Consider the following 12993-nt stretch of genomic DNA (forward strand, 5'->3'; position numbering starts at 1 on the left):
CCTCATACATTGCCTGTGGGAATGTAAAATAGTACAGCTGCTTTGGAAAACAGTCTGGCAGTTCCTCAAAATAGTGAACAGTAAAAAAAAATTCTTTTAATCATATACCCAAGACAAATAAAAAGATACACAAAAACTCATACATACATATTCATAGCAACATTATTGATAATAGCCAAAAAGTAGAAACAACCCAAATGTCCATCAATTGATGCATGAACAAACAAAATGTGCTTCAGCCATACAATGGGATATTATTCAGCCATAAAAAGGAATGAAGTACTTGTACATACAAAAACCCTGAGGTTAAATAAAAGAAACCAGATATAAAAGGCCACATGTCGTTTAGTTTCACTTACAAAAAAATGTCCAAAATAGATAAATCTTATTTCTACAAGAGATAGATTAGTGGTTGCCAAAAGGCTAGAATGAGAAATGAATGGGGTTCTTTGGGGAAGACAAAAATGTTCTCAAATTATATAGTGGGTATACAATTTATACAATTCTATGACTATATGAAAAAGCACTGAATTACACAGTTTAAAAAAATGACTTGTACACTGAAAATTACAAAGCACTTTTGAAACAAATTAAGAAGATCTGAAAACATGACAATAATCTCCAATCTGATATATAAATGGTAACAGGCACATGGAAAACTGTGCAACATCACTAGACATCAGAAAAACACCCATCAAAACCACAGTGAGGGGCTTCCTTGGTGGTCCGGTAGTTAAGAATCTGCCTACCAATGCAGGGGACACGGCTTCATTGCTGGTCTGGGAATACCCCACATGCCACAAGGCAACTAAGCCCATGTGCCACAACTACTGAAGCCTGAGTACCCGAGAGCCCATCCTCTGCAACAGGAGAAGCCACTGCGATGAGAAGCGCGTGCACTGCAACTAAAGAGTAATCCCTGCTCAGTGCAACTAGGAAAGCCTGTGTGCAGCCAATAAAGACCTATACAGCCAAAAATAAATATTTTTTTAAAGAAAGAGATTACTTAAAAAAAAAAAAAAGCCCAGTTGCTTTAGAAAACAATCTTGACAGTTCTTCAAATGCAAGCATAGAGCTACCATAAGACCCACCAATTCCACTTGAACAAGTTTTATATTTTTGATGCTATTTGTATCTAGACTACATCAATTCTCAAATACACAACATTTCCAGGACTAGGGGAGGAATAGGCAACAGAGTACAGGAGCTGATGGCGTATTTAATTTGTCATCTTAAGAGTCAGATGCTTTTTCAGAGTTAAAGCATATATAGTCAAATATTGCCCGTTACACACACCAAGGGTTTAGCTGGTAAGGGTCTTTTCTTTCTAAGCAAAGAAATCTAATAACACTCACTCCCAGCCCCCAATTACAAAAGACTACATCTTCTTCTGGTTAAGTTCTGTGGATATAAATCAGTAACATCCAAGAAAACGGAAAATAGATGCCCACATAAAACTTGTACATGAATGTTCAAAGTAGCATAATTTAAAAAACCTTAAAAATGAGAACAATCTAAATTCAATCAACTGATGAATGGATGAGTAAAAGGTGATAACTCATATAATGAAATATCCAGCTATAAAAATGAAGTACTAATATATACGACAACATTTATGAATCTTTGAGAGCATGCTAAGCAAAGAGGCCAGGCACAGAAGACCTTGACATATGAAATGTCAAGAACAGGCAAATCCTTAGAAGACAAAAAGTAGATTAGTTGTTGCTGGGAGCTAGAGAGAAAGGAAATAGGAATGACTGCTAATGGGCATGGGGTTTCTTTCTGAAGTGGTAAAATTGTTCTGGAATTAGACAGTTGTGATGGCTGTACAAATCGGTGAATAGTATACTAAGAGTCACTTATTACACTACTGTATACTTGTAAAAGGGTGCATTATATTGCAACTTAAAAAACATGTTTTAAAAATTAGTTACATGGTGGCTTTAATTACCTAAAAAATAGTATGTAACATCTCTTTTCTATAATCTACTAAAAACATACTCCTTTATACAAAAGCATATTCCAGAATAACTAATGTGCTAGAATAAGAATACTAAGAGGAAACCATTAATGCAATTAAAACCAATCTCATAGTAAATTATTAAAAGTTGTTTTTAAGACTTTCTTTCACTAGTCTTACCTATTTTCAAATCATCAGCTAGACTTTCTTTTGTAAGATTCAATAATTCTCTTCCATCAATGTTATTCATTTTGAAAATATCAACGAGATCTTCTAAACCTTCGGCACAAAGCCAGTTTGAGACATCATCCTCTGACCAATTTTCAGTAAATTGCTTTGGTTGATCTGGGATCTTTGCTTAAAAAACAAAAGAATACTCATAAACAAAAAGATAAGTGAAATAATAAGCAAAAGTATATCCTTTAAAAAGATTCTCCTGCATGTGTACTAAATGGCTTCAGTTATGTCCAATTCTTTGTGACCCTATGGACCGTAGCCCTCCAGACTCCTCTTGTCCAAGGGACTCTCTGGGCAAGAATACTGGAGTAGGTTGCCATGCCCTCCTCCAGGGGACCTTCCAGACCCAGGGATTGAACCCACATCTCTTTAAGTCTCCTGCACTGGCAGGTGGGTTCTTTACCGCAGCACCACCTGGGAAGCCCAACATAAGGATTCTCACTTTGTACTAAAAAGTAAACAAAATGTTCTTAAATCTGTGTTTTCTACTTTAACATCTTTAAAAAAATTTTTTTTAAGTCAAACACTACATATAATTAAAGCATTATTTAATTAAATGCTACTCTTTTGGAGCTTTTTTCACTCCAGAAAAAGTTCATCATGATATAAAACTGGCATTGGCAGAAGTATTATATTTTATCTGTCATCTGCATATCAGCACCACTAGTTAGCTAATTTTGACAGTGATAAAAATAAAACTTCGAAATTGTGTCAATGCTGCTTAATCAAACTAAAAATGAAACCACTGGGATAAAACAATCATTTCTACTTTGTCCTAGGCTATATTTATTAATATCTGAAAAATCAGTACAGAGTGTAAATAAAGAGCTTACAAAACTATGGGAGGTATGATGTAACCGAGTGTGCACCCAAAAGCATTTACCAATAGTTTTAACATAGACGACTGGGTTAACTTTAACACTGGGTTCTCTAAAATTACTTTCAAGTTATATTAACTTTGGATATATGCTTTATATTGAAAAAAGCAACATGAATAATTTGTCAAAAAATTACTGAGTTTCTGATTTTAATGGTGAATGGTGGTGCTGTTGTTAACATGATATCCTTACTAACCTCGGCAAAGTGTTTCCGTGTCAAATTGCCAGATGTTCACTGTTTTGTCCATTGAACCAGTAGCAAGTAAAAGGATATTGGGTGCAAAGGCACAAGTTGTGACATACCTAGTTAATAAAAACAACTATTAAATATCCTTAGACCAATTTTTTAATTACATTAATACAAATCAAGGTTAAGTTCAGACCTGGTGTGCTGAGTCAGTGTGTGAAGTATATTCTCAGTATTCTGAAAAAATAACAGAACAAACAGCTTTATATTTACTCAGGCAAGAATCAAGTTACTAACAAAGTCTTGCTTGACCTGAATGGTTTATATATTCTATGTATTCCAATAATATTGAGTCATTAATATAAGCTGAAACTTATCCAATGAATAGATAATAGCATTTATAACTAATATCATCAAGTACTTATTTTATTCTTTCTCAATTATTACTAGTGCTGTCTGCTAAAATTTTTAGGTTAATATAGTCCTGGCTGATTTGTCTTAACTAACAGTAACCATGAAATAATTTGTATTTTTGTTACGGCATTTGACTTGTACCCACTGCAGACCAGTGAGTAGAAATTAATCACTTCAATTCTGAGTGCACTTAGCTGACAATCCAGTATCTACATGTATTTATATAAATATTTTATGGAGGAAATTTAATGTTTTAGCTGTTTCTGTGAAACTTTTCATGAAAGCTTCCTGAGAAACAGTAAGGATCTATTTCACATTTGAGTACTTTTTCCCATTTCCTGCCAGAACTCTCAGTGATTGGAACTTCCATGAGCAGGACTAGCTTATTAGCTTCCTTACTTGCCACACACTCACTTTGATGATTCACATCTCTATTTCATTTGCTGGCATAGCCACAACCTAAATTCAACCACTGTAAGGGTCCACGTAACATTGATTTCTCTCAGAGAATATTTTCACAGTATATTAAACATTCATTTTCTTCCACCCGGTCTTTAGTAACATGCATCTAACAAAAAGTCCCATTTCTCCAAATCCATTATAACCTACTCTTCCTTATACTAGTCTCTAAATCCAGCTGCAACTCTAAAGCAGTGGGTCACTTTCAGCTTTCAGCTATGCCCTACCAAAACCCTCCAATATACAGTAACAAACTATTAGAAATGATACCTAGAAGTATAGTCTTACCCTCCAGTAAATAATCCTTTGTTGTTATGAAATCCTGGTGTAAGAGTTTAAGAATAATTGATTTAAAGTGATTTTTTGGATACTGGTGCTCTTTAAATTGGTATTTTCTTTTATCAGAAAATATCTATCTTAAAACCATTATTGAAATATTTCAGGGCTTGACCCAGAACCAATACCTTACTTACATAACTATTTTAGCATTTCTGAAATGTACATATTATCTTTTAAGGCACCCTAAACAAAAAAAAATATATACACATTTTCCTTATCCTGCCTAACTCAACTTGAAATTCAGCAGCCTAACAAGCAAATGTAATTTACAAAGATCACACAAGATGTGAAGTACTTACAGTATCATACACTATAACTGACTTATCCACTGATCTTTAAGAGAAAAAAAAAAGGATCATGGGTGAAAAGTTCTACAAAAATGAAGTACAGTATTTGTATATGTAAATCATTTTAATAACTTTTTAAGGCTGGAATTTTGATATGCACACATTCAGAATACAGTCTATTTTTCATTGTATAAACTTATTTTAAAAAACTATATACCATATACCAAATTTGTCAGAAAGTTATAAACTTTATTAAACACCAGCACATGTTATTTATACTATATAGCCCTAAACAGAGTAAGCATTTATAATGAATAAATAAGACACAATTTCATGGGACGTTAATAACTCAAAGGGAAAAACCACTACAAGGGAAACCTATCAGTTGCTACTTGATTTTTATTCTGGATAGCATTGTTCTTTATTATTGATATGGCTGTGCTTTAATTCCTAGTCAATATGTATGTGACTCATTTTTTAAAACTGTAATTCTAAACTTTATTTAGTCCCTACATGATTTCTTTCAATGTTATAAAAATTAAAACAACTATCTGGGATTATTCTAGTGGTGAAAAAAATTATCATACAAAAAAAATACAATACTGTAACAAATTACATAATCAAAACAACAGATAAATGTGTTTGTATGTGGTATTTTCCCCTCTTTGGATACAGTTGTTATGCCTCCATATGTTGCAAAGTGAGAAAACATAACAAGTGTTACTGCTCTCTGTAACAGCACTTTTATTATTATTAAAAGTAGCTGATTATAGTCTGACCACAGGAGTCACACCTATTATAAGGCTTAATATTTCTTTGAAAATTCCTTATTTAGTAGTCTCTATAGCATTGGTAATGGATTTTGACAATAGAATCTTTGTCATAAGTTCAAAATAGAAATTAAGGCTTTGTTCAAACATAATTGAAACACAAGTTGAAACACAAGTGAGAAGCATATAGACGCATTCTGGATGGTAAAAAACAGAATTAGAGCATTAAATGCTAAATCAAAAACAGCCAAAAAACACTGAAAATACTAGCAGCTAATACGCATAGCCAGACATGATTTATAGACACTCTTGTGTGCGTATGAGCTAAGACACTTTAGTTGCATCCAACTCTGAGACGCGATGGACCGTAGCTTGCCAGTCTCCTCTTTTCATGGGCTTCTCCAGCAAGAATACTGTAGTGGGTTGCCATTTCCTTCTCCACGGGATCTTCCCAAGCCAGGGATCAAACCTGTGTCTCTTACATTTCCTGCACTGGCAGGTAGGTTCTTTACCACTAGCATCACCCGGGAAGCCCCACAGACACTCTTGTTGTTGTTGTTGCTAAGTCACTTTAGTCGTGTCCGACTCTGTGTGACCCCATAGATGGCAGCCCACCAGGGTCCCCCGTCCCTGGGATTCTCCAAGCAAGAACACTGGAGTGGGTTGCCATTTCCTTCTCCAATGCATGAAAGTGAGAAGTGAAAGAGAAGTCGCTCAGTCGTGTGGGACTCTTAGCGACCCCATGGACTGCAGCCCACCAGGCTCCTCCATCCATGGGATTTTCCAGGCAAGAGTACTGGAGTGGGGTGCCATTGCCTTCTCCTCAGACATTCTATGTAGTCCTAAATTCTTCATGGTATAAGGTATTATCACTGGAATATCTAAAATTCTTAAGGAAAACTTTATTACTTCTTACCATCCTTAAACAGAAAGGAAATTCTATCCTCTGAGATTACCACTAGTGCAATTAAAACTAACTCATTTATGTAAAGTTTAAAAATAAAATAAAATTGGAAGAATAAAAAAAAAATAAATAAATAAAATAGTAAAATGAAAAAAAAAAAATAAAATAAAACTAACTCATCCCAATGATGTATATCACTTGAGAAGCTAGATGATCAGTAAACGATTCTGTAGGCAACAGATAGACACGATAAAAATGAAACAGGTTCACTTGCTGATGAGGAATAAAAATGAATCTGAGAAGCAAAAGGCCAAGCATGAACAACTCTTTGAGTCTACAGAATCTGAACAAGAATAGAGATTATGGGCAGAGACCTGCAGACCCTTAGAGACTAAAAGCATTTTAAACTCACCTCCTATTCAAAAGAGGTGTAATGAAATTTGATAACTGATTAGATTTGGAGGGAAGGAGATTACTATTATAGAAAAATAGTTTTCAGTTTTTGAGATTTGGGTTTCAAAGACAAAGAAAATAATTATAACCACTATAAAGACATAAAATACCTTGAAATTATTAAATATAAAACCTCGAACTATTCCCTGAATAGAACCTGCACCAATATCAAATAAATGCTTTAAATATCTGGTGCCCCAGTCTATACATATCCTGCCTTTGCTACACAGAACTCTTTCAGGACTCACCTTCCACCACAATCTGCCCTGTCACCCTGACCCCACTTTCTCCCTTATGAAGGGTGCATTAGTTGCCAAGTCTTTTGTTACTCCTTTCCCATTTTATGGCACTCTAAAACTTCAACTCTGCTCAGAGAAAAGAGAAACTAAAGAACAAACAAACAGATATGAATCACTAAAAGGAATCAACAGCAAATAACTGAGACAGAAGAAAGGATAAATAATCTAGAGGACATAATGGTGGAAGTCACTGTCACAGAACATAGAAATGAAGACAGCCTAAGAGACCTCTGGGACAACACTAAAATGCACCAACATTTGAACTATAGGGGTCCCAGAAGGAGAAGAGAGAAAGAAAGGACATGAGGAATTATTTGAAGAGGTAACAGCTGAAAACTTCCTGAACATGGGAAAGGAAGTAGTCAACCAAGTCCAGGAAGGACAGAGAGTCCCAGGAAGGATAAGCCCAAGGAGGAACACACCGAGATACATAGTAATAAAAGTGACAAAAATTAAAGAGAGAAAATATTAACAGCAACAAGGGAAAAAATGACAACATACAAGGGAGCTCCCATCAAGCTATTAGCTGATTTCTCAACAGGAACTCTACAAACCAGAAAGGAATGGCATGATATATTTAAAGTGATGAGAGGGAAGAACCTATAACCAAGAATACTCTACCCAGCAAGACTCTCCTTCAGCTTTGATGGAGAAATCAAAAGCTTTCCAGACAAGCAAAAGTTAAGAGAATTCAGGACCACCAAATCAGCTTTACAACAAATGATAAAGGACTGTTTCTAGATAGGAAACACAAGAGAAGGAAAAGACCCACAGAAAGTAAACCCAAAACAGTTAAGAAAATGGTAACAGGATCATACATATCAATGATTATCTAAAATGTAAATGGATTAAATGCACCAAAAAACACAGACTAGCTGGGTGGATGAAAACATGTGCATATATGTACACTTACCACTGACCCCTTGAATTGTATGTAATTATTTTATACAGTTAGGTTAATCATGTTCCCATTATGGCTTGCAACTGTACTTTTAACTTTTATCTGGCTATTGATTTGTGAAAACTGACAAATATCTTTTACTATTGTGATTATGTAACTATTACTCACTTAATACCACTGTATCATGATTGGTCAACAGAAAAATAATAGACCTCTATCTCACCAAAGCTAGGATCTAATAGAAAAACCTGTAATCACTTTTTAAAATCAAGATAATACTAGAATTATCTTGAAATTTTTTAAAAAATACAAATGCTCAGGTATTGCTTTTCTCCAAAGCTTCAGGTGTTTCTAATGAGCAGTCATGTTTAAAAGCAACTGGACTATATGATAGTCTTTTACTTTTATCTAGTCTGTTTCACTTTTTCTATTTCACATTCAGTGCTCTCATTTCATTTAGCTTATGTTCTCAATTTCTCCATCTCTTTTTTTCATGTTCTTTCTCAAGCCTTCAGCAAGTGTAGTAGAAAAGCTTTTGTATACATATATATATAAATATGTATAATATAAATATTTTAGAAAAGTTATGAATTTTTGCCTAACAAAATATTATGACATTTTGATTCCATTTGTCTTAGTGTAAATAGAATGGTAGATTTCTAATTAAAAACAGATATGCAACAAAAATTTACTGTATAGCATAGGGAATTATAGTCAATATCTTGTAGTAACCTATGATGGAAAATAATTTCAAAAATAATATGTGTTTTGTATAACTGAATCAACCTTGCTGTGAACCTGAAACATTGTAAGCCAACTATACTTCAATAAAATATATATATTTTAAAAAAGATTAGTATTCAAAATAGATGTCACAACATAAGAGTCCACTTTGCTATTAAAGGGCTGCAAATCTGTTTCTGAGTTTCTTCAATAGCAATTCAAAAAAGGAAACACCATCTGTTATACAGTTTAAGACAGAAACACAAACCCAATGCTCGGGAAAGGGACGTCAGTTGTTTAGACTGACGTCTATAGGAATTATTTCCCCTAAGGTCTTTATAGAGATGATTCCATGAAACATAATCACATGGTAAGTTTCAAACAGCTGTTTCATAATGCTCCTCAATATAGATCAACAGCTAAAACTTAACCCAGAAAAAGCAGAAGTCAGAAAATCAGGGGATAAACTAATGTTACATGTTATACACATGTCCAATGCTCTGGATTACAAAAAATAATACATAAAAATAATTGGGAAAAGAATGTATCAAGGATGTACATTGTCACCCTGCCTATTTAACTTATATGCAAAGTGCATCATGCAAAATGCCGGCCTGGATGAATCACATGCTGGAATCAAGATTGCAGGGAGAAATATCAACAACCTCAGATATGCAAATGATACCACTCTAATGGCAAAAAGCAAAGAGAAACTAAACAGCCTCTTGATGAAAGTGAAAGAGTGAAAAAGTTGGCTTAAAACTCAATGTTCAAAAAACTAAGGTCATGGCATCCAGTCCCATCATTCCATGGAAAATAGATGGAGTAACAAATGGAAACAGTGACAGATTTTATTTTCTTGGGCTCCAATGTCACTGCAAATGGTGACTGCAGCCATGAAATTAAATATGCTTGCTCCTTGGAAGTAAAGTTATGACAAACTGAACAGCATATTAAAAAAACAGACACATCACTTTGCCAACAAAGTTCTGTACAGTCAAAGCTATGGTTTTTCCAGTAGTCAGGTACAGATTTAACAGTTGGACAATAAAGAAGGCTGAGCACCAAAGAATTGATGCTTTCAAACTGTGATGCTGGAGAAGACTGTTGAGAGTCCCTTAGACAGCAAGGAGATCAAACCAGTCTACCCTAAAGGAAATCAACCTTGAATATTCATTGGAAGGACTGATATCGAAGCTGAAGCTCCAACACTGTGGCCACCTGATGTGAAGAGCCGACTTGCTGGATAAGTCCCTGATGCTGGGAAAAATTAAGGGCAGGAGGAGAAGGGGGCAACAGAGGATGAGATGGCTGGATGGCATCATTGATACAATGGACATGAATTTGAGCAAGCTCCAGGAGATAGTGAAGGACAGGGAAGCCTGGTGAGCTGCATTCCCTGGGGTCACAAAGAGTCATACATGACTTAGAGACTGAACAATAATATCATTGGGACATATATTTAATATACCTAGACTGAGCAATTATTGTGCCCCAAATATAATAAATGCTTTGCCTGCATTTTCTTAGTTAAGCTTCATAACAATCTTATGAGGAAAGTATTCTGATTTCCCCCATTTTATAATTTAGAAAAATGAAGCTGAGAGAAGATATGGAACTACACTTGTTCAAGGTTGTACTGCTAGTACATGGCAGGGCTGGGATTAAAACTCAGTACCATGTTTCTGGATTTTACACTTCCTAGAACATCTCCTATGAATGTATTAAAATTAAAACTGATCCATACTGAGTACACACCTTGACAGTTTTAGCCTAAAAACTTATAAAAAATAGATGGCATGGTTATTCAGATTTCACTACAGTTTTCATAAGACATCTGTTTTTCAAGTCATGTAATATCTGATAACCCTCATGATAAACTAATGTGGGCTCTGTCCAGCTAACTAACTTGTTCAACAGTTTTGTTAACAATGTTGTAGAGAGTACAGAGAAATAAATGACAATTTGAGTTTTGGAAAGGTGACCTTAAGCCTTCTCACAATAGTCACTGCTGAGTGAGAGAGGGTGGTTGTTAAGCTACTACTAATTTATGACAATAAAACTCTGTTCTCTACATTTATAAAAGAAAAAAACATAAATAAGCATTTTGTTGAGAAGAGGGGAACATTTACTTCCCACTCTTTCAGGAATAAGATTTCTGGTCTGTATTCTCCCTTCTTTGCTTAGCAGAAAAGGAATGACATGTGACTGTAAAGTCTGGGGAAGACACTGGGCCATGTGGCTCAGCCTCTCCTGGATTTTCCTTTTTTCTGATCTGCCCTTGCAGGCAAAGTATGAAGTGGTACATTCCACCCAAGAGCAGGTAAGCAAGTTGACTGCAGTTCTACAGTCCTCTTATCTAGTGTGTCTACTCAGTATTTCTCTTATTAGTTTTCCACTCAAGAAGAAAAAAGGGTGTTCTTTTTGAACTCAACTTTTAACAATGATGGCCATTCTCAAACTGATTTCCAAAGAATTCTAACTACTAGAACAGAGAATTTTTGGAAAGAGGCAGCCTCCATTTGGATTACAAAGACAGACTCTTCCTGCTGGAATAGAATCTAATTCATAAAACATTAATTTTATCTGGCTGGATCAAGAGAAGCAAGCAGGAAACAAAATACAAATTCTGCTAAGGGACTAGAGGAAAATGAACAGAGGAGAGATGTGGAGGAAGATGGAGAGAAAAAGTTCCTACACATTTTGCTGGATGACATATGATCCTATCAGAGCCCTGAGAGCTAATGAAATGTGTGAAACAGATATGAGAATCTATGTACTTTCCACTAATCCAATATCAAAGAGATATTCGTAAATGTAAAAGAATGCCACTTTTCTATGTTTGGTTTTATTTCTCCTAAGGAAAATGATCTGTTAATATGCAATGAGTTTATTATTATTGTTTTTAAATAAATTAAAAATGTTTTAGAATCTCCTTAGCTTTATTTTCTGTAAATAGCAATATACGTAACCCTTACATGTTGAGCAAAAGCTCTTTGGAGGAGTCCTCAATAACTTAAGAGGGTCAAGGAATCCTAGGACCAAAAAGCAATGAGAACTACTGTCCTAAACGATGATTCAATGTCTTTACTTCACCCATTTTCCACAGCCAAGAAATGTGTTAGACATGCTTTAAAAGTTTCAATAGTTCTCCTAAATCTACGACATGAAAATTGTAATGATATCCTCTATCATCTCTTCCCTGGTGACTGAGCTGGTAAAGAATCCACCTGCAATGTGGGAGACCTGGGTTCAATCCCTGGATTGGGAAGATCCCCTGGAGAAGGGAAAGGCTACCCACACCAGTATTCTGGCCTGGAGAATATACAGATATAATATCTGTATATACAAATTCTAAACTGCTTTTTACATGGTCAGCCCAAATCTATACCCTATACAACTTCCTTTCTGTCCTACACTGTACAACACTTTCTGTCCTACAATCCTATTCTGTTCATTTATTTTTTTCTTGTCTAGTTACTTATACTCACATGTATTTTTATCCTAATCGCTTTTTCCCACTGACTCCCTCTTTATCATATGTATCCATTCTATCTTACCAATGACTTTTAGTCACAAATGGAATCTCTCTATCATTGACCAGCTAACTGGTTATCTATCCATTAATCAAGTATGATTTAAGCATCTCTCAATTCTAAAAATTAAATGTTTATACTTCACTAATTTACATTTCCAACCCATTCGCCTGCTTATATATTTATCCAAATAAACTAAAAATAAAAACATCCAGAAGAATATTTGAATGTGGCCTAGAACAGCACCACATTCCAAAAGCAGTTAATAATGTAAAACTCCACTTATCCAGAATGACTTGGGAAAGGTACATTATTCTAGTTGATATAATGGGTTAATTAAAATTCACATATACAGGGCTTCGCTGGTGGTCCAGTGGTTAAGAATCCACCTTGCAAAGCAGGGGACACTGGTTTGATCCCTGGATCAGAAAGCTCCCACATGCTGTGGAGCAACTAAGCCTGTGTGCTGCAACTACCGAAGCCCTCACATCCTAGGGCCTGTGATCTGAGACAAGAGAAGCCACTGCTATGAGAAGCCCCGTGCACTCTAACCAGACAGTAGCCCCCGCTTGCCAAAATTAGACAAAACCTACATGCAGCAATGCTGCTGCTGCTGCTGCTAAGTCACTTCAGTCGTGTCCGACTC

The 12993-nt window shown here is 35.2% G+C and overlaps 1 protein-coding gene across 17 annotated transcripts in view; it reads right to left on the bottom strand.

Annotated features, from left to right (window-relative positions):
• The window catches only part of WDSUB1 (WD repeat, sterile alpha motif and U-box domain containing 1), a 68234-nt gene that overhangs the window by 34535 nt on the left and 20706 nt on the right, over positions 1-12993 (bottom strand). For 9 of the 17 annotated variants that reach the window (XM_086355374.1, XM_086355384.1, XM_086355390.1 and 6 more), the window contains exons 6-9: positions 4774-4807; positions 3459-3499; positions 3272-3378; positions 2141-2317 (exon numbers count right to left, since the gene is read on the bottom strand). The exons of 4 other annotated variants lie outside the window; for them this stretch is intronic. In XM_086355374.1, coding sequence (XP_086211500.1) covers positions 2141-2317; positions 3272-3378; positions 3459-3499; positions 4774-4807 — 359 coding nt within the window. Of the gene's footprint in view, positions 1-74; positions 964-2140; positions 2318-3271; positions 3379-3458; positions 3500-4773; positions 4808-12993 lie in introns of those variants that run through there. 4 more of the 17 variants (XR_015146883.1, XR_015146884.1, XM_086355423.1 and 1 more) reach the window with 3 other exon arrangements.

This window comes from Bos grunniens, chromosome 2, assembly GCF_055505025.1.
Source record: "Bos grunniens cultivar Pamir isolate PY7600 chromosome 2, Bosgru_T2T1.0, whole genome shotgun sequence".
Taxonomy (NCBI): Eukaryota; Metazoa; Chordata; class Mammalia; order Artiodactyla; family Bovidae; genus Bos; species Bos grunniens.